The sequence below is a fragment of the Salarias fasciatus genome, chromosome 11 (assembly GCF_902148845.1).
Source record: "Salarias fasciatus chromosome 11, fSalaFa1.1, whole genome shotgun sequence".
Lineage (NCBI taxonomy): Eukaryota > Metazoa > Chordata > Actinopteri > Blenniiformes > Blenniidae > Salarias > Salarias fasciatus.
Genome location: NC_043755.1, coordinates 35125961 through 35153959, shown reverse-complemented (window position 1 = coordinate 35153959; position 27999 = coordinate 35125961). Strand labels below are relative to the sequence as shown.

The 27999-nt window shown below is 53.8% G+C and overlaps 2 protein-coding genes across 3 annotated transcripts; one reads left to right on the top strand and one right to left on the bottom strand.

Moving 5' to 3' along the window:
- Window positions 1-538: 538 nt before the first annotated feature.
- Window positions 539-10293, bottom strand: notchl (notch receptor, like). 2 transcript variants are annotated; one of them, XM_030103600.1, is made up of 12 exons: window positions 10074-10293; window positions 8350-8494; window positions 7334-7663; window positions 6964-7199; window positions 6420-6759; window positions 5795-5970; window positions 4503-4564; window positions 4141-4264; window positions 2808-2905; window positions 2354-2670; window positions 1227-1714; window positions 539-1156 (listed from the first exon to the last, which is right to left on the bottom strand). In XM_030103600.1, exons 1-11 carry the CDS (start codon window positions 10129-10131, stop codon window positions 1264-1266), a joined length of 2337 nt encoding a protein of 778 aa, XP_029959460.1. In that variant the 5' UTR covers window positions 10132-10293; the 3' UTR covers window positions 539-1156; window positions 1227-1263. The 2 variants fall into 2 exon arrangements, with proteins under 2 accessions (XP_029959460.1, XP_029959459.1); XM_030103599.1 differs by having other exon boundaries at window positions 539-1714.
- Window positions 10294-17012: 6719 nt separating this feature from the next.
- rbm8a (RNA binding motif protein 8A) lies at window positions 17013-27904 on the top strand. The gene is made up of 6 exons (XM_030103640.1): window positions 17013-17128; window positions 24325-24384; window positions 24480-24557; window positions 25933-26069; window positions 26823-26959; window positions 27692-27904. Exons 1-6 carry the CDS (start codon window positions 17062-17064, stop codon window positions 27738-27740), a joined length of 528 nt encoding a protein of 175 aa, XP_029959500.1. The 5' UTR covers window positions 17013-17061; the 3' UTR covers window positions 27741-27904.
- Window positions 27905-27999: the final 95 nt, after the last annotated feature.

The window sequence follows — 27999 nt, the reverse complement described above, 5'->3', positions numbered from 1 at the left end:
CTTCCTGAAACCGGACCGTCCAGACCAGCTGGTCTGTTGCTTCATAACCATGGATCCGTAAGAGTCCGGATGCTCCTCACACACGAACATTCAGCAGAACCGCCGTCACTCGCATGTTTTTTGGTTTTAAAGCAGATGTTTAGATTTCCTTCTCTGTTCCTGATCGCAGAACAGACGTTCTGCTGAGCTCTGATTGGCTCTTCTCTTAAAGCACACCAGATCTTCAAGAACGAGTCGAGGGCCGGCTTCCTGCCGTAGTTCCCTTGATCGCTGAGGCCAGTGCGATTATTGCACAGCTCCGAGTGGCGGTAAAACCAGATCCTGGCCTGGTCTCTGGAAGATCTCCACTGAAGATGTTCCAACAGAACGGCTGGGTTGTCGGTGCCCCGCTGGCTCATGAGAACCCAGGAAGCATCTCCTGCAGAACCGCCGAAGGACGATCTGCACATTTCTAACAGAACCAAGCTCTCCAAAAGCCGTCAATCAGACCGTCCGCATGCGACGCTCAAAAGCCATGTCGAGCAGGAAGTGATGAAGAACAGTCTTTATTATGAGCAGTTTACAGAGTGGTGCTGAAAACAGAGAGGATCATGGGAAAAAATGAACATGCAGGAAGGAAATGTCCTGAAACACTTCGGAGACACAGTCCGGTCTGAAGGCCGAGGGTCCACCAATCTTCAGGGTCTGTCTGATCTGCAGGGCAAAGCATCCGAAAGGTTCCTTTCAGACCTGAAAGAACCCCGAGAGCAGGGACGGCTGGACAGAACCCCGATACCAGGGACAGCTGGACAGAACCCCGATACCAGGGACAGCTGGACAGAACCCCGATACCAGGGACAGCTGGACAGAACTCCGAGAGCAGGGACAGCTGGACAGAACCCCAATACCAGGGACAGCTGGACAGAACTCCGAGAGCAGGGACGGCTGGACAGAACCCCGAGAGCAGGGACAGCTGGACAGAACCCCGATACCAGGGACAGCTGGACAGAACCCCGATACCAGGGACAGCTGGACAGAACCCCGATACCAGGGACAACTGGACAGAACCCCGATACCAGGGACAGCTGGACAGAACCCCAAGACCAGGAACAGCTGGACAGAACCCTGTGGGGGACCGAGAAGTCCTGGGACGGCTGCACGGAGTGGTCGGTTTGATCTGAAGACAGAAGAGAGACACATGAAGACACCGCTGTCTCCGGTTCTTCCTCTCAGCTCGTGGTTCGAACCCTTATTGTGAAATCCCGCTGCAGCAGCTTCCTGCCGCTATAAGGCCGTCTGTGTGGAATCGGGAGCGTTGTTTAACCTTTGACCTCTGGCTTTCTGCTCCGCGTTGGTGGCGGGGGGAGGGGCGGGGGGAGGGGCGGGGTCGGCGGCGGCGGGAACCGGGACCCGCTCCACCTGCTCCGTCACCATCAGGTAGTGGGGCTCCGGCTGAGGGGGGGCGGGGCTGCAGCGGCGCTGCAGTGCATGCTGGGAGCAGGAGAAGGAGCGCTGGCGCGGGGCGGGCTGCGGGTACAGGAAGTGGGGCGTGGCCGCCCTGGGGACTTCCTGCTGCCGCTCGCGGTCCTCGTCTTCTGACGTCACCTCCTGCAGGGTGCTGATTGGCCGAGGGGAGCGGCCCATGACTCTGGGAGGGACTAGCGCAGTCGCCGATTGGCTGAGCTGCGGCCGCCAGTTCTGAGGGGGCGGGGCCTGCAGGCCCATCGACCAATCACTGCAGAGAGAGAGAAAGACAGAACCGCTGAACCACAGAACCAGAGAACTGCAGAACCAGAGAACCACAGAACCAGAGAACCACAGAACCAGAGAACTGCAGAACCAGAGAACTGCAGAACCAGAGAACTGCAGAACCAGAGAACCACAGAACCAGAGAACTGCAGAACCAGAGAACCACAGAACCAGAGAACTGCAGAACCAGAGAACCGCAGAACCAGAGAACCACAGAACCACAGAACCACAGAACCACAGAACCAGAGAACTGCAGAACCAGAGAACTGCAGAACCAGAGAACTGCAGAACCAGAGAACCACAGAACCAGAGAACTGCAGAACCAGAGAACCACAGAACCAGAGAACTGCAGAACCAGAGAACCGCAGAACCAGAGAACCACAGAACCACAGAACCAGAGAACTGCAGAACCAGAGAACTGCAGAACCAGAGAACTGCAGAACCAGAGAACCACAGAACCAGAGAACCAGAGAACGGTCTCTTTGAGCCATGTTGTCCTCTGGTCCAGAGGGGAGCTCAGGGGACTGACGGGAGCTGAACTTGACCCGTCCTGGTCTTTGGGTCAGAACCAGGCTGGGTTCTGAGGTTCCGTGGTCGGAGGAACCGCCAATAGTCTGAGACTTACGTCCGTGGAGGCGGAGCCAGGTCCCGGTGACCTACGACCCCAGAGAAGGAGGCGCTCCTGCCGGGGAGCCCCTGTGACTCCGCCCACGGCGAGTAGGCCAGCGTTTGCTGGTTCCACAGCGGGTCGCCGCCGGCGTCCCTCTGGACCCGAGGGGCCGCCAGGAGCTCCAGGACCTGCTGCTGCAGCCCCTCCCCCGCCACGTCCGCCGGGCGCCGCCCCCGCCGGTCCCGCAGGTCCAGACTGGCGCCGTGAAGGAGGAGGAGCCTGGAGGTCTCAGAGCAGCCGTGGAGGGCGGACAGGAAGAGGGGGGTCTCACCCTGAACACACACACACACACACACACACACACACACACTGTCAGCCTCAGGCTCCTCCTCCATCAGGTCTCATGCTGATCAGGAACATTTGAGGGATGAGCAGGGGGCGGGGCCTATCCGACCCGGCCCCGCCTCACCTTGTTGTCCTGCAGGTCCACGGCCGCCCCGTAGCGGATCAGGGTCCGGGCCAGGGTCAGGTGGTTGACGGAGCACGCCCAGTGGAGGGCCGACCGCCCTGAGAGACACGGGGGGCGGAGCAGGTGGAGGAGGGGGGGAGGGGCGAGAAGGGAGGGAGTCAGCCAATGAACAACCATCACACAACAGAGAGCGAGCGAGAGGGAGAGAGAGGGAGACAGGGGGAGAGAGAGAGAGAGGGAGAAGGAGAGAGGGGGGAGAGAGAGAGAGGGAGACGGGGAGAGAGAGAGAGAGAGAGAGAGAGAGAGGGAAAATAGAAGCTGAATGAAAACTGAAGCAAGATGTGAAAAATAGGAGTGACAAAGTTAATATGTGAACACATTAACTTTAGTCTGAGTCAGGGGGCAGAAGGGGGGCTGGAGGAGGGGTGGGGGAGGGGGAGGGGGGGGAGGGGGTGGAGTAAGGGTGGAGCAGGGAGACAAAAACAGGATGGAGAGAGGGGGGTCAGGATCATGTTTCATGACAAATCCTGAATTCCTCATCAGAAGTTTTCAGGAAGTTTCATCAGTTTCTATCGATCGAAATGAAACCAGGAGTTCATGAACTACGGAGGAGAAGGACGAGCAGCCGAGGAGAGGCAGGTGGGAGGAGCCTGAGCTGGAGCGCAGCGTTCTAGATCAGTGTTCTAGAAGTGTCAGTGTTCTAGAAGCATTAGTGTTCTAGATCAGTGTTCTAGAAGCCTTGGGTTCTGGAGAAGTTGTGGGCGTGGTCCTGATGCAGGCGGTCTGGACCCGGCCGGGTCAGGTCTTCAGAGACGAGCTGGAGGACATCCTGTTCATGTCTGCTGTAGCTGGAATTCAAGTGAGCTGAATGCATCTGTGGGATGAGCGGCTGAATGCATCTGAGAGATGAGCGGCTGAATGCATCTGTGGGATGAGCGGCTGAATGCATCTGTGGGATGAGCGGCTGAATGCATCTGAGAGATGAGCGGCTGAGCGGTCCGTTATATTTTGTTTTATTCACTCTGAGTCATGAAGGGTCAGAACGTTGGTGGTTTTCTAACGACTGCAGGCTGCGGCTCAGCCGCTCATCCCACAGATGCATGTTACTTTACAGAAATGGGAAACATTTAAAGGAATCTGTAACTGCAGCGAAGAAGAAAACAGGAAGCAGCAGACTGTAGTGAGGCTTTGGTCCAGACTGGACCGGTCCCAGGTCCAGCTGAACCCGTCGGTCCTGCTGGGACGGCTTTCCACCGTGTCCTCTCAGGGACCGGGACAGACGGTCCTCTCAGGAACCGGGACAGAACGGCGAGGTGAGGCCGGGACGCGTTACCGGTGTGATCCGTGTTGTTGACCGGCACTCCGGCCCGCAGCAGCTCCAGCACCACCCGGTCCAGCCCGCTCCGCACCGCCCGGATCAGAACCACCGAGCCGTCCGGGCCGCACCACTCCGCCGACTGGACACACAGCGGACCGCCGGGGACACACCGTTAGCCAGGCACACACAGAAACACGCTGCTGACCACAGTCGCCACGGAAACACCCGATCGGTCTTCACAGTCTGGGTCCAAAACACCAAGAACCCAGGAGCCCAGCAGTCCCAGTCCGGGACTCAGTCCCCACATCCAGCAGGACACAAGGACACGAAGACACAAAAACACAAAGACGCCAAGACACAAAGACAGAAGGACACACCTGCTGAGGAGGACTGAGCAGCGGCGGCGGCATGGCGCTCCTCTCCCAGCCTCGAGGGGGCGCTGTGGGCAGCAACAAGCCTGGTTACTGTGTGTGTGTGTGTGAGAGTGTGTGTGTGTGTGTGTGTGTGTGAGTGTGTGTGTGTGTTTGTGTGCGGGTTTTCATATGGTCGTGGGGACCAAATGTCCCCACAACATAGGAAAACCAGGCACAGTGTCATTTGTGGGGACATTTCTTGGGTCCCATGAAGGGAAACAGTGTTTTCTTGACCATGTTGTTGTTACTGAAAACAGTAAAAGGTCAAAAACATTTCTTTAGGGCTACGCTTTGTTCTGGTGTGGGTTAGGGTCAGGGTCAGGGTCAGGGTTAGGGGCTAGAAATGAATGGGAGTCAATGGAATGTCCCCAAAAGAGTGGCAAACCCAACACGTGTGTGTGTGTGTGTGTGTGTGTGTGTGTGTGTGTGTGTGTGTGTGTGTGTGTGTGTGTGTGTGTGTGTGTGTGTGTGTCCTCATACCTGTCCTGACCTGTTACAGTTAGTCCTCTCTCTCTGGTGAAGTTACCTCTGTGCTAACAGGTTAGCGTTGGGTCAGATTTGGTTTGGTTCTCGGTTCTCGGTTCTGCTTCGTTTGGAGGTCTGTCAGTCAAACTAACCAGACGGATAGAAGAAGAAATCCAGCTCGTTTCATTGGCGGAGACTGAAACTGGAAGTCCCGCCTTGGCTGCCAGCCAGCAGTTAACGGCTAACGGCTAACGGCTAACGGCTAACGGCTATCCACAAACGATTGTGATTGTCTTCTGACCATCTATCACTGAGCTTCTCTTCCTCACTACTCCTCCTCTGACCCCTGACCCCTGACCTCTGACCTCCAGACAGGTTCTAGCTCCCTCTGGTCCGGTTCATCCTGCGCTCCGTGGCGTCCTCTCACTGCATGACAAAGACCGGCTGATCCCGGGTCCAGGGTTCTCCTGAAAGACCTGGATCTGGTTCAGGGAGCCTTCATCATGCAGAGCTGAGGAGGATTCTCCCGGGAAGTCCTGGTTTGGTCTGAAGGCCCAGCTCAGCTCTCGGTTGGCCAGCGCCCCTCTCTGGACGCTTTTTTACTGTTTCTCTTGGAGTGGTGTTGTCTGGTCCTGAACCTGACTTCCAGGAAGGATCCTCTCTCTCCTCAGACCCTCGGTTTACCGACACAAACAACAAATTCATATTCAGCTGTTTGGTCTCGCCGTGAAGACTCATGTTCCGCTCAGGAACCTGGTGGGTTTGGAAGGTGAGCTCTCTGGGGTCCTTACGCTGCACGGCTCGGCGGTTCGGAGACGGTCCAGCTCGGGACAGTTTCTGCTCCTGAGTCCGGTGGTCACGGACGGCGGCGTCCTCCACCCGGCGGGAGCATCTCATGCTGACGTCCTCCATGGAACTCTGGGTAAAGTCTGTGTCGCTGCCCACTTCCTGGTCCCTCCTGAGAGGCCTGAGGCCGGAAGACACAAGCAAGCCTCAGTGCTTCAGCCCATCTGCCGTACAGGACATCCAGCTCCAGCCAGACGTATCCCCCCCTCCAAAGACTTATCCCCCTCCCACAACTTATATCCCCTCCATGACTTATCCCCCCAAAAACTTATCCCCCCCACAACTTTTCCCCCCGCCCACAACTTATCCCTCCTCCACGACTTATCCCTCCTCCCTCGATTTATCCCCCTCCTACAATTTATCAAAACTTCTTCCCCCCACAACTTCTCCCCCCTCGCATAACTTATCTCCCCCTCCCACTACTTATCCCTCCATCCCACCATAAAATAAAGGAACAAGGAGAGGAACAGCAGGTAGGAGGACAGACCACGGCCCCCGTCCACAGACGCTCAGGACCCAGAGTCCAGTGAAGACAGTGGCGTCCTGGTGGACGGGTTTCAGTCCACTCACCTCATCCGGATGGCGTCCTCGCCGAGCGGCTCCCTGCGTCTCTTCTTCTCCGCCTCTCTGGCTTTCTTCTTCTTCTTCAGACTCACTCTGTCCTTCTCTCTGTTGCTGCGGACTCTCTGATCATGGCGGGACACTTGAGACATTGACATCCATCCTTTGACTTTAACGTTGCCTTCGCCGTCGGCCGGTTTGGACCGGTGTCCCGCCCAGTCGTCGCCGTCCCTCTCGGTCCGCCGCCGCCGCCGCACCCTCCTCACCACCAGGACTATGGCCAGAGGGACGACCAGCAGCAGAGCAACGGCGATGGCAACCACGGCCCAGAGCCAGGCGGGGGTCGGCCCTGCAACCCAGGAGACAGACATGAGACCACAGTGGACACAACCAGGGACGGGGGACGTGCAGGCGGCTCTGCTGGACCTGCTGCTGGAGCTGGAGGAACGGAAGTGATCTCACCCCAGACCTCTACTGGTGTCCTTCTGTGTGTGTGTGTGTGTGTGTGTGTGTGTGTGTGTGTGTGTTTCAGGACATGCTGTCCACAGCTTACTTCTGACTTCCTTTTGGACGACCTCCTCGTCTTCTCTGTCTCCGATCTCCTGGCGGACGCCCCTGACATTGATGACGGCGGTCAGCTCGGGCAGGGGGGGCGGGGCCGGGGGGGGCGGGGCCGGGCGGCGCCGCTGCAGCGCGGCACGCAGGAAGCCGGCCGCCTCGGTGGCGTAGGGGAAGCAGGAGGACAGGCGGGAGCACGGCCGGTTGTCCACTTGGACGAAGAGCAGGGAGCTGAGCCAGAGACACAACCAGACCTGGTCAACGAGGACAGACCGCCAGAACACACCCAGCCCCGAGACAGACCTGTCCACTGTGGACCCGCCCTCGCTCTGAGACAGACCGGACTCGGCCTCCGGGGTACTGACCCGTCAGCGTCCGGCGCCGGCCGGGCCAGCAGCTCCTCCAGCTCCTGGGGGTTGTAGTCGAACAGGTTCCTGCTGGCGGCGAGGGGGGCGGAGCCTCGCAGCCGGAGCGGCGACTGCAGCAGGACGCTGAGCGCCCAGAGAACGGAGGTGTTGGTGGAGGCGGAGCGCCGCAGGGGGACGCTGGTGTGGACGACCAGCGTCCCTTTGGCCCACTGCGAGCTCTGGTGCTTGAGGCAGTCGCCGCCGTCCCACCCGCAGGGGGCGCTGTCACAGCCCAGCTCGCAGTGGGAGTCGGCGAAGTGGTCCCGGCAGTACGGGACGTGACCCGGGCTGGGGGGCAAGACGAGAAGGAACAGGTCCTCAATATCACCGTAGCAGCATTCCGGGGTCAAACAGTGACCCCTGCTGGGGTCAAACAGTGACCCTGCTGGGGTCAAACAGTGACCCCTGCTGGGGTCAAACAGTGACCCCGCTGGGGTCAAACAGTGACCCTGCTGGGGTCAAACAGTGACCCCGCTGGGGTCAAACAGTGACCCCGCTGGGGTCAAACAGTGACCCCTGCTGGGGTCAAACAGTGACCCTGCTGGGGTCAAACAGTGACCCCTGCTGGGGTCAAACAGTGACCCTGCTGGGGTCAAACAGTGACCCCGCTGGGGTCAAACAGTGACCCTGCTGGGGTCAAACAGTGACCCCTGCTGGGGTCAAACAGTGACCCTGCTGGGGTCAAACAGTGACCCCGCTGGGGTCAAACAGTGACCCTGCTGGTCACTTCTCTATTAACGTTAACAGCAGAACCTCGTCAGCTTCAGAACTTCTACAAACATCAAACTCAACTTCTTCAAGTGAGACATAAGGCTGTGAGACTTGAGAGACGTCCCAGAGACAGACTGCTCCTCATGTCTCACACTGACACAACATGTCCTGTGACTGCAGTTCTCTGCGTTCTGAAGGTTCCGGAGCTTCTGGAGGTTCTGAAGGCTCTGAAGGTCTACCAAACGACGAGGACACGGGCTTACTTGCAGTGTCCCCTGTCCTTCAGGCAGTCGAAGCCGTCCCGCAGACAGTCGGCCTCCAGACACTCCCGGTCACAGGATCCGTCCCCAAACTTGTCCTGACACTTCCGACTGACGGGACACTGAACCCAGGGGTCGCTGGACACGGCTGTGGACGGAGGACGGACAAGGATTTATGACGGAGACAAAGGTCTAGGACAATTTAAAAAAGACCACCTGTCACAACTCAGTGGTAGAACCGAGAACCGAGAAAAGCACGCCTTTTAGTGCAGGAACCCAGGAAGACAGAACCAGCAGAACAGGACGAGACAGAAGGAACCAGGACGAGACGGACATAAGCTCCTGTCCTCTGATTGGTTGTGGAGTCTGTCGATCTCAGTTAAGCTCCGCCTTGTTCTGACTGAACAAGCAGAGTTTTTCGGAGAACGTTCTACAACGGTTCCCCGTGCTGGGTTTGCAGCTGGAGGACAGACTGAGGACAAAACGTGACTCTGAAGGACGGACGGATCCTGGGTTCAGGAGGAAAAGACGTTTTTCTCAAACTTCACTGCAGCAGATTCAGACGTTTCCGTCGGAGGTCAGGTTCTGTCCCTGTCGGAGTCCTGCAGAGGAGAACCATCGACTCGCTCAGTGTTTCCAAGACGTTCTCACACAGATCCACGGGTTCCACTTCAGCTCCAACCTTTTCCACCAAAAATCCCTTCATGGAGGACAGAGCCAGGCTTGTCCCGGTCCTGATCCCCCCTGATCCCCCCCCCCCCCCCCCCCGTCCTCTGCCCCCTGCCTCGGTTCCTGTCCAGACCCCCTCAGTCTGTCCCTCTGCAGCGGCGGCGGTCCGGCCTGGGGAGGCGGGGCTGATCCGGCCCAGGCGGCAGGAAGCCGGCCCCACGTAAACAGGAAGTGTCCAGGACTGGCTTGAGGTCGTCGCCGTGGCAACGAGGAATGTGACGGAGCTGGACACAATGCTGGGCCTGGCAGGTGTGTGTGCCGGACTGCTGCGGTGTTCGGGACGGAGGTTTATGTTGAAGAGGTTTTAGAACTCTTCAGCTCCATCAGCCAATCAGAACCGGATCCGCAGAACCGCTTCCAGGACGAGGTTCTTCACAAGAGTGAAAAACATTAGAAGGACCGACGTGAGCCAGGAAGGACCCTCCTCCCTCCACACACACACACACACACACACACACACACACCACCTGTATGCACCACACCTGTACACACACCACCCATCCACACGTATCTCTTCATGTCTGTAGTTTCATCAGAACTCAAAATGAATCTAATAAAGTAAGAAGCTCGTTAACAAGAGGAGCTTGATATTTATAAGCTCCTCTTGGAAGAACAATCAGTCTGGAACCTTCCAGCAGCAGAACCTCCGCTCTGCTGCCTCCTGCTGGACAGAACAGGTTCAGACAATAAAAAGAAATAAGTTTTTTGTTCCTTAAATAACAATTTATGCAAATAATCTCACTGAATGAAATGACAGAAAGCTGCACTTTAACTGTTTTGTAACTTGAGCCCTGGAAGAAAGTGTTTTCTTTCACATGATGAACTTCTCATGTTTTAAATCCATCTCATAACATCGAGCCGCGAGTTTGAAGAACAGACTGACGAAGTTACTTCAGCCGTCAAGAGTTTATTTCTAATTTCACAACATTTAAGATGTAATCTTGCTTTTTGTCTCGGCTCAGGCTGAATGCTTCCTGTTTCAGGCGATACTGACTCACCTCCACACGTCCAGATGAGTCCCAGCAGGACCAGGACCAGTGTCCCCACGGCCAGCATCGTCCCGGTCCAGGTCAGGATCGGTCTCAGGTCTCAGTCCTCCCGTCAGCAGCTCAGACCTGATCCAGTCCAGATCGGGCCCAGCAGTCCTGGTCTCCGGCGGTTCTCAGCCTTGCTCTGCTCTCAGTGAAGGTTCTGCAGGTCCCCCTCCCCCCCCCCCCTCCACCCAGCCCACTTTGTTCACTCGCTCTTTTTTTAGAGGCGCTGCGGATATCTGGACGACTTCCTGCCACTGTGTGGAGAAGAATAGGAAGGGTGTGTGTGCCTGTGTGCGTGTGTGTGTGTTTGTGTGTGTGTGTGTGTGTGTGTGGGGGGGGGGGGGGGGGGGGGGGGGGGGTGCAACGTGGTTTGAATTCAAACCTTTACTCATCTGTTGAGTCCAGAAAAAAAGCATAAAGCTGTGAATCTGGGGGTCAAAGGTCAGACTGATGGAAAAGTCGTGTAGGAGGGGTCAACACAGGACCTGACCTTTGAGAGGCACGCAGCTTCACGTGGGGCTGAGCGGTGAGGTGGAGGCGGGTGGAGCAGATCCCGTGGTCCAGGTCCAGACAGGGTGATCCACTGACAGGAGTGATCCACTGACAGGAGTGATCCACTGACAGGGGTGATCCACTGACAGGGGTGATCCACTGACAGGAGTGATCCACTGACAGGGGTGATCCACTGACAGGAGTGATCCACAGACAGGAGTGATCCACTGACAGGAGTGATCCACTGACAGGGGTGATCCACAGACAGGAGTGATCCACTGACAGGGGTGATCCACTGACAGGGGTGATCCACTGACAGGAGTGATCCACTGACAGGGGTGATCCACTGACAGGGGTGATCCACTGACAGGGGTGATCCACTGACAGAAGTGATTCACAGACAGGAGTGATCCACTGACAGGGGTGATCCACTGACAGGGGTGATCCACTGACAGGGGTGATCCACTGACAGGAGTGATCCACAGACAGGAGTGATCCACTGACAGGAGTGATCCACTGACAGGGGTGATCCACAGACAGGAGTGATCCACTGACAGGGGTGATCCACTGACAGGGGTGATCCACTGACAGGAGTGATCCACAGACAGGAGTGATCCACTGACAGGGGTGATCCACTGACAGGAGTGATCCACTGACTGGGTTGCAGCGATTAACTGGTTTTTCTATTAGCCGCGGTTTTAAAAGTCACACTTATACAACCGCAGACGTTCGGCAGCACCGGTTGTTTCGGCCCACAGCAGGGGGTCCGTTCAGACTGCCTGCAGCGCGGCGCTCCCGGCGCCTCTCCTCGCTTTGTTTCTGCACGGCCTGTTTAGCGGGCGCACCATGCCGCCATGGTCCAGCACCCGGTCGGGCTCCTCTCTCAGGCCTCGGGGTCTGCCGGGCCTCGGGGTCTGCCGGGCCTCGAGGTCTGCCGGACCTCGGGGTCTGCCGGGCCTCGGGGTCTGCCGGGCCTCGGGGTCTGCCGGACCTCGGGGTCCGCCGGGTCTCCAGGTGTGCCGGACCTCGGGGTCTGCCGGGCCTCGGGGTCTGCCGGGCCTCCGGGTCTGCCGGGCCTCGGGGTCTGCCGGACCTCGGGGTCTGCCGGACCTCGGGGTCTGCCGGACCTCGGGGTCTGCCGGGTCTCCAGGTGTGCCGGACCTCGGGGTCTGCCGGACCTCGGGGTCTGCCGGGCCTCGGGGTCTGCCGGACCTCGGGGTCTGCCGGACCTCGGGGTCTGCCGGGCCTCGGGGTCTGCCGGGCCTCGGGGTCTGCCGGGCCTCGGGGTCTGCCGGACCTCGGGGTCTGCCGGACCTCGGGGTCTGCCGGGTCTCCAGGTGTGCCGGACCTCGGCGTCTGCCGGACCTCGGGGTCTGCCGGGCCTCGGGGTCTGCCGGACCTCGGGGTGTGCCGGACCTCAGGGTCTGCCGGACCTCGGGGTCTGCCGGACCTTGGGGTCTGCCGGGCCTCGGGGTCTGCCGGACCTCGGGGTCTGCCGGACCTCGGGGTCTGCCGGACCAGGCCAGAGACAGTCCAACTAAAGCCTGGAAGCTTTGTTGACGGCGCCGCGCCAAGCGCAGTACGGCTCGTTGTTTCCGGGGCAACCGGAGGCCACACTGCTGTCTTCTTCCAGTTCAGTGCAAAACGGAGGAATATCTGTGGGCTGAAGAGGTTCTGGACGATCCAGGTGGAGGGCCCAGATGAAGAGCTCATCCAGAGGCGAGGCAGAGGAGAGAACAAAGCTTCCAGGTCAGAGGTCAACAGAAGGACCCCGGGCTGTGGTGGAGGACAGGCTGAGGGACCAGGAGGACATGTTGGTGAAACTACTGAGTTTTTGGATAATTAAAGCCGTTTTAGGAGCGGCGCTACCGGCGCCCCGTCTGCTAACAGTATAGCGATGTGCGCCGCTCCATGTTTGGATCTAAATTTCTCCCGAAGCTCTGTTGGGATCAGGAAAGCCTTCTGGGAGAGGAGATTGTTCTACTGCGTTCTAGAAACAACGGGAAAACTGTTTAAACCGAACTTTTCCTTTAACTTCAGCCAAATAATGCCGTCCCTCTGCTGGACACTGACTGCAAAGACAGAAGGGAGAAGGAAACATTCACACTATTTGCAAACAGTTTATAAAACAGGATATGTATTTTTTTCTCTTCTCTTAGTGACTATTTACATTTAATACTCAGAATTATCCTGGAAATTTTAAAATAAGCACCAGAGGGCTTTGGTAGACTCAAAGTGAGTGTTAATGATTGAGCCAGCGGAGGGCGGCGAGGAGCTGAGGTTTGTTTGTTTTCGGTACGGCTCCTCTCTCTGCAGCTCTGCCGCCAGGCGGAGTTTCTGTTCTCCCTCTTCTTACGGGGAGAAGCAGAGAGTTTAGGCTCTTTTCTTTCAGTCACATTAATGCTGTACGCAAATTTTGATTGGAAATAATGGCATCGTGCATATTTGCGTCTCAGAGGTGTCATGAGTGGCAGAAAGAATGAGAATACTGCAAATGCCATTACTCAGCTCACATATCGAAGATTGCAGAGATGTTCTCTCACCGTCATGATTTACACGCAGATATTTTGTTCTTGCAAGAGACGCGTATTAAACACACGGAGGCCCTAAAACTCAGACATCGCGGGACAGGACGGATCTCCCAGTCAACGCGGTGCTGCAGTGTTCACGAAGAAGCCGATCCAAACGGTCGCTGTGGAATTGTGACTGGCTCTGTTCCGACTGTACGTCACCCTCCTTCACTTGTTTGGACCAAACTCTGACAACGCAGGTTTTTCTCCGGGGTTTTCCAGCTCATGCCTGACCGATTGCAGGAGGTGATTTCAGCTGCGTCCCGGATCCCTTTTGGACAGGTCCTCCCCGCCCAGCGAGTCCCTCAGATTCTACAAATGTGCAAAACAATTTAATAAAAATGTTAAAGCTGGTCGATATCTGGAGGATCCACAGTCCCACAGAGAAGGAATACTCTTTTTTTCACAAGTCCACAATACACACACGAGGACTGATTATTTTCTAACTGACTCTAAGTTAATAGCAAATCAGAAGTCATCTACATGTAACAACATTCTCGCCTCAGCCCTCGGCCCAGGCTCTGCAGGTGAGGACTTTGGGTGGAAAAAAACCTTACAATTGGCGATTCAATCCAAATCTTCCTAACGACAAAATGTTTGGAGAAAAAGGCTCACTCTCAGTAAAGAATGACTTAGCTTTTAATGACACAGGCCAGGTTTTGGATTCATCCTCACGGGAGGCCTTCAGGGTCAGAGGCTCTGTTCTGTCATATGAAGCAGCGGAGAAGACGAAGCTTCTCTGCTGTAGATCTACAGCTTCCCCTGCTCCAACAGCAGCACCGAGGGCCCGTCTCCATCTTTATTACAGGACATAGTGAAGCTAAAGCATCAATATAACACTATTCTCTCCCAGCAAATCAACACCATGCTGTTGAAGGTATGAACACTCTGAGCGGGAGATAAACCTGAGGGGCCCAGGCAGCAGGGCTCATCCCCAAATGAAAAGTGAGACGGGCTCTACAGTGACGGACCCAGTCGAAATAAATCAGTGCTTCAGACATTATTATGAACATAGGCATCAGTTTAGGGGGGGGGGCGGGGGGACGTGTCCCCCCCACTTTTTGCACCATCCGCTAGCAGCAGAGACGCAAACAGACGTTCACGAGGATTTTTTAAAAAAGTGCCTCTGCTGTAAATGTGCGTCTGTTCCAGTGAAGCTCCGCCCAGAGCAGCTCTTTCTCCTGCAGCTCCTGTGGTGAAGTTTGAAAACTGGGCTGCTAGTTTAACCCTGTGATTAACCAGGTTAGAAACATCTGCAAGAGGCGGCAGTTTGTTTTGAAAAGTGGAAATGACCTGAAGAACTTTACTCTCAACGTGCTAACAGCAACATTTTGAGACTGTCTGGCCTCATTCTAGTCTCAGCTAAAGCTCATCATCAGTAACAGACTGATCGTCCCCGGGGGACCTGTGGCTTTTGATTGAAAAGAAATTCCAGTTTTATTGAAAGATGTGAATAGAGATGAATTTTATATTTTTATATTTGAACTGTAATGAGGAAGAATGAATCAAAGATGCATTTGATTAGATGATCTATCTGACATGGAGCTGATTTCAACATGAAGTTCAACATTGTTAGGTGAGTAATTCATATCAAAGGTTCAGGCCAGAGGATTTTATTCAAAACATGACAATTGCCTACAATGTGAAATAATTCTCAGCATCTTAAAGCTGGTGTCCGGAGTTTCCGTTCGTTTCCAACGTATGAATCATTTTTCAGCAGAGCTTCAGTGTGTCAGTCTGGTTCATACTACAATATAATATCAGCATAAAGCAATATAAAAATGTATTTATGAGCCCCGCCTTCGTCTCATAGACCCCCATGTTATCTGAAAAAGCGCCGGTCAGCGTCAGCCAATAGATTTTGAGCTTCTGCATTCTCGTGTTGTCAGTCAGCTGGAGCAGCCAGAGAGCACGTCGCTCGCCCAGCAGAGGAGAGTTAGCTCTGCAGCAGATATATCCACCGTCTGCTGAACATCCACCGGAAACAGCTCAACATGGAGGATGCTGCAGGACTGGAGGCTCTCATTTTCACCAGACGGATAATAGCGTGCACAGTTAAAGGGGCGTGGCTTAACGCTCATGAAAGCAGAGGGAGGGCGGAGCCTCCAGACATTGGATTAAAAAAAAAACCTTTCTCTTTCAAAACTCCGGACACGAGCTTTAAGGCAGCCATACCAAAAGTGAAATCAGTTCTAGTCATCATCTCAAGCACTTCTCAAAACAGTGGTGACTGGTCATGAGGGGCAGGTGGAGCACAGCGCCACCAGGAGTCACCATCAAGGACTGCAGGCAAACTGTTATAATTTCTTTAAGATTATCTGAAATATCTGCTGCTTCAAAGAGACCGAGCAATTTTTTTGACAAGTGGGGCTCAGACTGCAGCGTCATCTCCAAACTGAGAGCTGATTGGTTTCCTCCGATGTAGGCGGGTCCTGATTAGTGACTGACAGGGAGACGTGATAGTTCAGCGCTGCTAAAGCTAAAGCCAACCGTCGGAAATCAAAATGAAAGAAAGTCACTGAAAAGTTTATCCAAAAGAAGAACCACCGTGCGCCTTTCTTTTAAAGTGAGTCCTCAGCTTTGGTGAGTGAAAGCATATATTCTCAGTCTTTTTAGATGTGCACGCGCGCATGCACACACATACGCACGCACACACATACGCACGCACACAGCTCCAATGTGCTTTTTGCCAGTAGTTGTCCCCCCCACTTTTCAAAACAAACTGACGCCCTTGATTATGGAAATCCATATCTATCCCAAAGCCCCGCCGCTGAAGAGGACATTCCTGCATTCCCTCACACGTCCAAAGACACTCAATACTTAATGCCAAAATGACGCTACAGGAGGTCATAAAGGACTTCCCCAGTGGAAAGTCTGGCCCTGATGACCTCAGCATCGGATTTTATAAAGCGTTAATTGAAGATGTCAGATCTCACCCTTTCAGTCTGTGTGTGGTGTTGGCAGGGCTGCCCACTGCGCCCCCTGCTGTTTGCTTTGTGTATTGAACCCCTTGCAGTAAGCATCAGATGTAATCCCAAAAGTATCCCGGTACGCCTGGGCAAAACAGGTCATTATGTACCTTTGTATGCAGATAACGTAATCTTATTCTTATCCCAGCCTGAAAAATCTATTCCACCATCATTACATCAAATCAGAAATTTTGGAAAATTATCTGGTTACACTATAAACAGGCAGAAATGTGAATTTATGCCTCTATGTGAAAAAACTCAGTCTCCAATTTTCTCAGGAATTTACCAGTAAAAGTGACCTCCCAAATTCAGTATTTTGGCGTTACAATCCCCAAGCAATTAGATCAGCTTCACATACTCAACTATAAAGTTTTGATTGACAAACTTAAAAATCACACTGAACACTGAAGTCCTGGGCTCCAACAATTATTATTATTATTTATGTTTTCCCGTTTCATTAACCTGCTTTGGGGGAGGGGTGGGAAGGAGGGGGTAATTCATGGTCTTTATGTTTTGTAATGTTTTGAAAATGAAAATGAATAAAGTATTTAAAAAAAACATCTTCCAGCTGACATTCTGAAGTCAGGGGTGAGCGAGGGACAGCTGGACACCAGGCCTTCTGAGGGAGACCACGTCCTTCAAAAGCCGAGAACTCAGTCTGCAGTCCACCTCTGTCAAGTCAAGGTCAAGTCAGCTTGATTTGTCCAATAAGCCAAACATGCAGGACATACAGCACAGACGACAGTTCAGTCCCCTGGACCCACGGTGCAACAGACCAGCTTCAGTCCACCTCTGTCTTTCGTCTCCACGCTACGTTCGTTTGACGAATGAGCGCCAACCTGTTTACGCAAACTGCGTATTTCCGCTGTGCGCGCGCTTCTTCTGACGCGGTTTCCGCAGTGAGCGCGACAGAGAAGCATCATGGCGGACGTGCTGGACCTTCACGAAGCGGGCGGAGAGGATTTTCCTATGGATGAGGACGGCGACGGTACGAACACCGACGGGCCACCGTCTGTCCCCGGGGGGCAGCCGCCGCGGGAACCCCGCGGGCCAGCGATGCGTCCGAACCGCGGTGGAGGAAACTGCAGCCCGAGGCTGCACTGCGTGGTGTAGGCCTCAGGCGGCTAGCGCCGAGCGGCTAGCGGGCTAACAGCGGCGCTCATTCTGCGGGTTTGTCAAAGGGGGCCACGTTAGAGACCATGAAAGAAAACATGTGGAGAAGTCTGAGCCGTGTTACTGAAGTAGCTCTAGAGGTCGAAACTGACTAGATGTCACTGTCGAGTCCGTGGTTTAGAAGTTAGCCGCTGCTAACATGCTAATCGTCTGGACGCGGCTGCTCGTGAGAGAAACGCTGAATGAAGTCTGCCTCAGCGGCTCCGGTCAAACCCCCCTGAAGTGTCCTCAAGCGGGTACAATGTGCCTGAAAGTGTGTGAGCATGAGCTAACCACTTCACTGTTGGGTTTTCATTGTTTACCGCTTTATTTTTTAGTTTGTTCTCTTAAACTACATGGTTTGAGTCGTTGTTGGCTCAGGGCTCCAGGCTTTCTCTCAAATTCAAGATGTGGTGCATGTCCAGGCTGAGTTGTTGGTTTACAGTCTTGTGTAAACCCGTCGGCAGCAGCCAGGCCTGTTCCCTCGAAGTGGTCGGTCAGCGGTGATTCCCTCTAACAGCAGTCCTGTTGATTCTCACTGTTGGCCCCTGGGTGCTGAGTGGAGCTGCCGGATGTTGTAATGTGGGATATTTCTGTCACGTGACTCGATCAGATTGTTTGTGAACATAGTAGTGTGTGTGTTTGGATGTCTTGAGGACTGTGTCTGGAGCGGGCGTGCGCTGCGGCGCCGGGTCGGAGGACAGGCTGGTGTCTGGAGGCCGGTTGATCAAGCTTCAGAACCACCTGTGGCCGTAACCAGGGCCGCCTTAACCTCCCAGCAGGCCCTGGGGCTGAGAGGGTTTGTAGGCCCTACTCCATCGTCCCAATCTACATCACAAAATTCATCAGTTTCTTTCACAACATACAACAGTGTGAGTTTTCCTTCTTTAGCCAGAAAACACCAGCATACTTTAATTAATTAACTTACATGAACACAAAAGGCACTTTGTATAACAACAATAAGGGCCAATCCCAATTCTACCCCTTACCCCTCCCCCTATGATATGCGCGTTCACGAGGCTTCAGGGCTATCCTAATTCTACTTTTTGAAAAGGGGTAGGGCAAAGGGGAGGGGCTATTTCACCCCTTTCAGCGAAGTCTGCATCGATGCTCCCTATTCTCTATAGAGGTAGGCGGAGTTTCACATTGGCCAGAAAAAACAACATGGCGCCCACCGAGGAGTCGCACAAATGTAAGCTTGCTTTCTGTATACTATTTAAAAAGCTATAAAAAGTGTATTTGCTTCACTGAATTTATAGATATACTAGTGTGACAGTGTCCCAGTCATGGATTAACGTTTTAGCGCTGCGTAGCTCCGTTTCCGATCGTAAATTTGTAACTTCTGAAGAGCGCTAATCACTGTATTAACGTCATCCTTTATCACGTTTTTAACGTAATATGTTTGACACAGGGACCCCGATGAAACCTGACTTCTGATTCAGTTTAGAGGTGAAAATGAAGGAAAGTTTTTTAAATCAAAATACAGCGCCGAAACACAGTGGGAGTAAATTGTATTATTCGTCTGAGCTATAATATGTCAGTAATAAAAGGTGTTTATATAAACATGTATTACTTTAGGAAATTCATAAAAGAAAATGGCTTGGAAGGGGAAGTTACAGCCCAGCAAGCTCCAAAAAAGTGGGAGAACCTCAAAAATAAATATAAGGTAAATAATAATACCATTATTAAAAAATAAAAGTAATTTCTAATGTAATTTCTATCATTTCTAATATCCATAATTTGTTGTTGTTATAGGAGCGCGGCGGGGCTTAAAGGGCCGAGGGGGATCCCAGTTCATAGTGCTGCAAAGAGCCCCGGCCCTCAGCCCTGTTCTGAAGGGGGAGGGCTGAGGGGGAGGGGGAGGGGGAAGGGGGGAATTGGGATTGGCCCTAAATAAGAACTTATGTGAATTATTTAAAACCAAGACGGGTGAGCTTGGTGATCACGCTGCTCCAGTCAGCGCACCAAACCAGCAGTCAGCACAGCGCCCTCCGATGTAAATTTGCGTCACGTGACTGTCCTATCGCGTACCTTGCGATGCGCAAATCGCGTTTTGTAATATCGTGAGATTATCGCAAATGCAATATATCGTTCAGCCCTAGTTGTAAGCATATCTTTAAAGGTGTAATACAGGATTTTCTATTTGCTTTGAGTTCCGGGTGGATCATCAAAATAACTGCTGGGTCTGTTTGTCAATCATTCTGACGAGCTGCTTTCGTCAAGCCGTTGTGTGCTCGCTCCCAATCACGTTCTACGTATTGGGAGTGTTTTTGGGAGTCAGAGTGTTTTTGTAGCCGTGAGCTTCTGAGCTAGTACATACCGACGGCGAGTCTGACATAATGAAACTGTAACTGTTTCGGAAAACAAGTTTTATGAGCGAGGCCGAACGCAGAAACTGTAAACAGAGCCGTGCACGCCCGGAGAAGATGAGGTCGCGCTCGCACGCTTCCGCCATTGATAGGCGTTTCCTGGGAGAAGCAGGAGAGCAGGCAGGATGCTGTGGCGCATGTGCGTTTTTCAAAAAGTGAGTTACAGACATTTGGCTTCGTCTTTTCCAGAAAATCCTGTATTGCACCTTTAATTAGGTTTATGAAATGAAATTGTAGAATGTTTAGATATTTCAATTTAGAATGTATCATATAACTCTTGTATCATACATATGAATATCTAAGGCTTGTTAGAAAAAAATTAAATACATGAACTTCAGATTCTTTCTGTAAATTCTTACAACAAATGACAGCCTGCAAGAAAAAAGCTCCGATCATAATGACCAGCAGGTGGCGGTACTGCAGCCAACGGGATGCAAGCTGCCGTAAAACATCACAGAAGAAGAAGAGGAGCGGCACAACAACAAACATGGCACTGAGTGACAGTGCTGCGGTGCTGCGTCTCCGTATGGAGCCGGACCGGGGCCGGACCGGGGCCGGACCGGGGCCGGACCGGGGCCGGACCGGGGCCGGGCCGGACCGGGGCCGGACCGGAGCCGGACCGGAGCCGGACCGGAGCCAGTGAGCCCGGCGTGAGGATGGTTAAACCCAGCGTGTCCGGCGGCCAGCGGCGTCACATTTTTACTCGTCAGTTCATGATGTCCAGAGATTTGTTTTAGTTTTTGTTGTCATTACTTTTTAATAGGGATGTGCGATACCACTTTTTTTCAGACCGATACCAAGTACGAGTACTTCATCTTCAGTACTCACCGATACCGATACTTGCATACCGATACTTTATACACATAAAATTTAAAATAATGCAATGAGATTATTTTTGAAAATGAATTTTATTTCCAATAAAAAGGCAGCCCAGCCACTATGTTTAAGTCCAAAATAATAGTCTGAAAAATAAAACAAGCAACTGAGTTTGCACTTATTTAAATGAAATTAAGTGCAAGATAAAACAATTTCTGAGTTTTACACTTTACATAAACTAAGGTTTGTAAATGTACTAATTTTAATGATTTTTTTATGAACTCAAGTCAAAGACAGAACAACCCCTGAGTTTAAAGAGCTGCTGGTGTTCTCTGTGCTGCTCTCGGATCTCTGCTCTTCAGTTTCTCGGTCTTCTGCAGAGTTTGCCGTCGAGTTGCTGCCTGAGTTTTCTTTTTTTCCAGCACAACAGCGTCAGACTCTCGTCCACAAGCTTCGCCCTGAGGTGTTTAAACAAATTACTAGTGGTAAATGAACAACATCGCGCTCCTCCTTTAGCAATTTTAGCATAGCAGAGTTAGCATTCTGCAAAGCTCGGCTCGTTTTCACTGATATAACAGAATTTCCACACCGGCGGTTCTGGTGAGACGAGCAGCCGTTCTGGATTCATCCTGTTGTCTCTGCTCTGGATGAGACTCATGGAGAATCAACCCGCTGCAGTGTAGCCCTGCGCCTGTCAGCTCCAGAGAGGAGCTTCTTCCTCTTTCATGTTTGTCGGCAGCTTGCCTCCCATTTGGTTGCACTACCGCCAACTGCTGGCGAGGAGGGCTTACTACGTGTGGGGTTTTCTTGCCGTGAGTATCGGCGGCTGGTATCGGTAGGCTTCACGAGTACCCGATACCTTGAAATAAGGCCAGTATCGGCCCGATACCGATACCTGGTATCGGTACTCGCACATCCCTACTTTTTAAATTTACGTTCTTGTCACAAAGTAGTCACAAAGAATCCTGTGAGCTTTGGGATGCTCTTCAGTAATTCTTAGTAATTCTTTTTCTTGTGATTCTTTCTCGCGAACCGCCTTTCGCTTGTGAGCACTGCTCTCAGGTTTCTTTTTCCCGTCATTTTCCACCAGTCACTCGGGGTGAAACGTGATAGGTGTAGAAACGGTCAGTAAACAGGGAGGCGGGGCGGGGCTAGCAAAGGGTTAATTTGGACCAATCAGCAGCCACAAACGTGAAGTATAAAATGATTGACAGAAAACTTGACCAGTAACACAACAATGTGACTTCTCCAGCTGATGGCTAGGCCCCTGGGCTTCAGCCCGGGTAAACCCGTGCATTAAAGGTGCCTTAAGGAGTTTGCACGTTTTATGCGAAACAGCGCCCCCTGCAGACCTTGGACGTAATGCAGCTTAGTGAAAAACTCGTCCCTGTGGCTCGCGTGCACGGAAGAGGGGAACTCCGTCTTCGCTCGTTTAGTAGCGCTCCAGTAAAATGTAAGTTTCCTCTCCCTGGTGGAGTCTGTGTGGAGCTGCAGTGCTAGAAGCCAGTCTGTTCTGACTTCCTGGAAGATCCTGCTCAGTTGTTGCTCACTAAGCATCTGGTGGAGTAATGGCGGACAAATCGAAACTCAAGGAGCCGGAGCGCGCATTATGTCCTTCCTTTCAAATTCTCCCCAAAAAAACTCTGGAGCCGGACCGGCACTGTGACTTTCAAGTGACAGTTTAGCCTGTTAGAGGTTCTGGTAATGAATCTGTCAGGGCTCATTGGACACAGCATTAAAAATGTGGAACATATTTATGGTGGAAAATAAGTGTTTTTAAGGTTGTAAAACTCCTTAATGCACCTTTAAAGTGGCCTTGGCCGTAACCACGACAACGCTACAGCTGAACTACAGCCCAACCTGAGCTGCTGCAGCCGCTCCCTCTCCACTTCCTAGCCCCGCCCCCTGCCCCCCGTCCAGCCATTCACACACCAGCTGCCATGAAAACTAGGGATGTGCTCGGCTAATCGTTTAACCGCCTACTCATTTATTAAACGTTTAGTATTTTATAGTCGGCTAAACGCTGCATGGCTCATCCATGCTTCACATGTCTGCACGGGTGTGCACCACTTCACAACTCTACCCTAGAGCCATATGAAATCCGTGTTAACGGAATCGCGGACGGAATCGCGGAAATGACCAATAAAAACGGAATTGGAATAAAACGCGGAATATTGCGGAATTCGTCCTAATCTGGTCTGAAATTCAGTTTCCGGGAGAAAATGGAACCTTATAGTGCAAAGCAAACATGCCGGGGGGACCGCCCGAGCTGCTGCAACGTGTACGTCACTTCCACAGCGCTGCTAACATGCTAAAGCTGCGTTCACAACGCCAAATGCTTTCCGCGATTTTGCGTCAAAATACAGTTGAAAACAAATGTGAACGCGCGTTCCAGCCGCGACGAGACGCGACGCAACAACACGATGTCCAAGCGAGCTGCTCCCTCCCCTCTCACACATTCAAGAAAGTTATGAAACTCCACGCTAAGCGCTAAATACAGAGCAGAACAGAACACGGACTTTTATGCCTCAGGGGAAAAGCTTTTTTGTAAATACTGTCAACGTACTGTGGACTGGACTCGCAAAGACCATTGCGACTAATTGAAAAGTATTTCTTTGTTGCAGGACTTTAAACATTAAATGGACTGTTATATCCTATTAAATTGTGGACATTTATTCATTTCCACTTACCAGACACCTTTTTTTATGGTAAAAATGAGCATAAAAAACAAAATACCAAATTCAGAAATATTTCAACGGAAAAAACGGAATTGGGGAAAAAATAAAACGGATTTCATATACCTCTACTCTCCCCCCGTCCGACACTGCATGCAGGCACCACGCCGCTCCATGCCACTCTTATCCCCCCCCCCCCCCCCCCATCTGACATCGCATGCAGGCTCCACGCCGCTCTTATCCCCCCCCATCTGACACCGCATGCAGACTCCACGCCGCTCTTATCCCCCCCCCATCTGACACCGCATGCAGGCTCCACGCCGCTCTTATCCCCCCCCCATCTGACACCGCATGCAGGCTCCACGCCGCTCTTATCCCCCCCCCCCATCTGACACCGCATGCAGGCTCCACGCCGCTCTTATCCCCCCCCCATCTGACATCGCATGCAGGCTCCACGCCACTCTTATCCCCCCCCCCCATCTGACACCGCATGCAGGCTCCACGCCGCTCTTATCCCCCCCCATCTGACACCGCATGCAGGCTCCACGCCGCTCTTATCCCCCCCCCCTCTGACATCGCATGCAGGCTCCACGCCACTCTTATCCCCCCCCCCCATCTGACACCGCATGCAGGCTCCACGCCGCTCTTATCCCCCCCCCCCCATCTGACACCGCATGCAGGCTCCACGCCGCTCTTATCCCCCCCCATCTGACACCGCATGCAGGCTCCACGCCGCTCTTATCCCCCCCCATCTGACATCGCATGCAGGCTCCACGCCACTCTTATCCCCCCCGTCCGACACCGTGCCTGCGCTGCTCTGCTCACATTAAACATGGGTATTAAGTTGCAGGTTTTCTTGCTTATCGACTAGTCGCAAATAAAATGTGAGACTAGTCGGCGGGGAAGTCAGTCGAATTTCCCTTCCCTAATGAAAACCTGGGAGCTCACAGAAAACAGCGTCTGCAGTAAAGGGTCTGGAAATAAATAACCAGGCCAATGAAGCGCCGTGGGAGGGGCCGCCGTGGGAGGGGTGGGCGGGTGGGCGCCGCTGTGGGAGGGTGGGTGGGCGCCGCTGTGGGAGGGTGGGTGGGCGCCGCTGTGGGAGGGTGGGTGGGCGCCGCTGTGGGAGGGGCGGGGCCAGCAGCACTGACCTGGGATGTGTTCTTCTGCAGAGAGCATCCACAAGCTGAAGGAGAAAGCCAAGAAGAGGAAGGGACGCGGCTTTGGCTCAGGTGAGCAGGTGTCCGTCCGTCCCCGTCCCCCCGTCCCCCCGTCTGGTCCGTCATTTCGGTTTGACGCCACAGTGTCTGTCCTGCCGTTCTTCCAGAGGAGGGCGCCCGGTCCAGGACCAAGGAGAACTACGACACGGTGGAGCAGGACGGGGACGAGCCGGGACCTCAGAGATGTGAGAACGCTCGTCTGTCCAGACGCTCCGTCCCCGAGAGCAGATCAGTGAACGGGAGTGTCTAAGAACAGAAACAGGAAGTGGAGTTTGTTTACTTCCTGTAGACGTCCATTCAGTTCAGCTTTAATTATAAAATGCAGAACCAGGCTCAGAGGAGGAGAACCCTGCAGAACCAGGCTCAGAGGAGGAGAACCCTGCAGAACCAGGCTCAGAGGAGGAGAACCCTGCAGAACCAGGCTCAGAGGAGGAGAACCCTGCAGAACCAGGCTCAGAGGAGGAGAACCCTGCAGAACCAGGCTCAGAGGGGGAGAACCCTGCAGAACCAGGCTCAGAGGAGGAGAACCCTGCAGAACCAGGCCCAGAGGAGGAGAACCCTGCAGAACCAGGCTCTGAGGAGGAGAACCCTGCAGAACCAGGCTCAGAGGAGGAGAACCCTGCAGAACCAGGCTCAGAGGAGGAGAACCCTGCAGAACCAGGCTCAGAGGAGGAGAACCCTGCAGAACCAGGCTCAGAGGAGGAGAACCCTGCAGAACCAGGCTCAGAGGGGGAGAACCCTGCAGAACCAGGCTCAGAGGGGGAGAACCCTGCAGAACCAGGCTCAGAGGGGGAGAACCCTGCAGAACCAGGCTCAGAGGAGGAGAACCCTGCAGAACCAGGCTCAGAGGGGGAGAACCCTGCAGAACCAGGCTCAGAGGGGGAGAACCCTGCAGAACCAGGCTCAGAGGAGGAGAACCCTGCAGAACCAGGCTCAGAGGAGGAGAACCCTGCAGAACCAGGCTCAGAGGAGGAGAACCCTGCAGAACCAGGCTCAGAGGGGGAGAACCCTGCAGAACCAGGCTCAGAGGAGGAGAACCCTGCAGAACCAGGCTCAGAGGAGGAGAACCCTGCAGAACCAGGCTCAGAGGAGAACCCTGCAGAACCAGGCTCAGAGGAGGAGAACCCTGCAGAACCAGGCTCAGAGGGGGAGAACCCTGCAGAACCAGGCTCAGAGGGGGAGGCTTCCTGCGGGTCTGGCTGGGGTGAGGGGACAGACAGGTTCTTGTCTCTACATACGTTTCATGTATGAACAGAGAACAGAGGCTACAGGAGGAACCATCGTCAGTGACTGTGTTCCATGCAGTCGGTATCGGTTTCAGGTCAGTGTTCTGGTCTCTGAAACATCTGGAACCTGTTCACCTGCTGAAACAGAGTTCCTCCTGTTCACATGATCAGGATCAGTCGGGATCTCCTGACCCAGACCGCGGCCAGACGCCAGACTGTGATGAGCTCCAGAACAGCAGAAACCACTCCACGCTCTGTTCCTCTGAGCTGGGTTCTACGTGGGTTCTGGGTTCTGTGCCGTGCTCTCTAACCGGGTTTTGGTTCTCGTCCCCAGCGGTGGAGGGCTGGATCCTGTTTGTGACCGGCGTCCACGAGGAGGCCACGGAGGAGGACATCCACGACAAGTTCTCCGAGTTTGGAGAGATCAAGAACCTGCACCTCAATCTGGACCGCAGGACCGGGTACCTCAAGGTGAGGTTCTGTTAGCCTCCAGGACCCACAGGGCCGTTCTGGACTGGGTGGAGGAACCCTGATCTAGAACATTCTATGAGAACAGACTCTGTCTGTCAGTCTGTCAGCCACTGGGGGCAGAAACTCCTCCTCCTATTGGCTGAGGGAGCAGCAGTAACTCCTCCCCCTATTGGCTGGGGGAGCAGCAGTAACTCCTCCCCCTATTGGCTGAGGGAGCAGCAGTAACTCCTCCTCCTATTGGCTGAGGGAGCAGCAGTAACTCCTCCCCTATTGGCTGGGGGAGCAGCAGTAACTCCTCCCCCTATTGGCTGGGGGAGCAGCAGTAACTCCTCCCCCTATTGGCTGGGGGAGCAGCAGTAACTCCTCCCCCTATTGGCTGAGGGAGCAGCAGTAACTCCTCCTCCTATTGGCTGAGGGAGCAGCAGTAACTCCTCCCCCTATTGGCTGGGGGAGCAGCAGTAACTCCTCCCCCTATTGGCTGAGGGAGCAGCAGTAACTCCTCCTCCTATTGGCTGGGGGAGCAGCAGTAACTCCTCCTCCTATTGGCTGAGGGAGCAGCAGTAACTCCTCCTCCTATTGGCTGAGGGAGCAGCAGTAACTCCTCCTCCTATTGGCTGAGGGAGCAGCAGTAACTCCTCCTCCTATTGGCTGAGGGAGCAGCAGTAACTCCTCCTCCTATTGGCTGAGGGAGCAGCAGTAACTCCTCCTCCTATTGGCTGGGGGAGCAGCAGTAACTCCTCCTCCTGGTTGCAGGGCTATGCGCTGGTGGAGTATGAGACGTACAAAGAGGCTCAGGCGGCCATGGAGGGTCTGAACGGCCAGGACCTGATGGGTCAGCCCATCAGCGTGGACTGGGGCTTCGTCCGAGGACCCCCCAAGAACAAGAGACGGTGAGGAAGGGGGGGGGGGGGGGGGGGGGGGGGGGGGGGGGGGGGGGGGTGCTTGTCTCTACATGTCCTCTGAACCTCTGAACCTCAGTTCAGTGCTTCTCTTCATTCTTGCACTTTTGAGTAATCTCTTCATTCTAAGCTCCGCCCCCACGCTCGCTCATCCACGTCACGCCGTGGAGCCGGCGATGCAGCCGTGAAGCGCCGTCCGGACCACAGACGTCCAGCCTGGAGGGTCCTGGCTCTGTGGATCCACAGGTTCTGGCAGACTGAGCCAGAGCGGCGCCGGGACGCCACGGCGAACCGAAGGACTAATGTCCATGTAGAGTCCTGCTGCTGGGACAGCTCAGTGTGGACCGGAGGAGATCTGGATCCGATCTGACAGTTTCAGAAAATGTCTTCAGGGGCTCAACAGGAGGGTTTGGTTCCCTCCGTTTCTGCTGCGGCCCAGTGAGCAGAAACTTCCAGGACTTTAATGTTAATTAACTTTCTGTGTAGAAACCAATCGGTTGATTTCAAAAAAAAAAAAAAAGGGAAACTCAGTGAATTCAACCACATTGACTTTTAAAATTCTCTACAATCAGTGGAAAATAAAATAATTCAGGGGAAACTGAGACCTGTGGTCTTCAGAGCGCAGCGGTCCTTTTCAGGGAGGTTCAAATGAAAACCAGTGGATGGACCCCGGACAGCTCGGATCCAGTCCAGCTGTTGGAGCTAACGCCTGTCCTGTTGCAGGACTGGAGGGAGGAGGCGCAGCAGGAGTCCAGACCGGAGGCGGCGCTGAGCGGAGGCGGCGCTGGGCGGAGGCGGCGCTGGGCGGAGGCGGCGCAGCAGGAGGAGGCCTCCGTCACTCTTGGTTTCTGTAGCGGTGGTGTAGTCTGTTTTTCAGGATAAAGTCATGTTTTCTGTTTGTGTTTTTGGTATGAATAAAGTTTTTTGAACAGTGAACTCTGCACGAGTTTATTTTTCGCCCCTGATGACGTGTGGTTTACGTCATCCTGGATGACCTCACCCCGCCCGCGGTGACTCCACTCCTCCGCTCC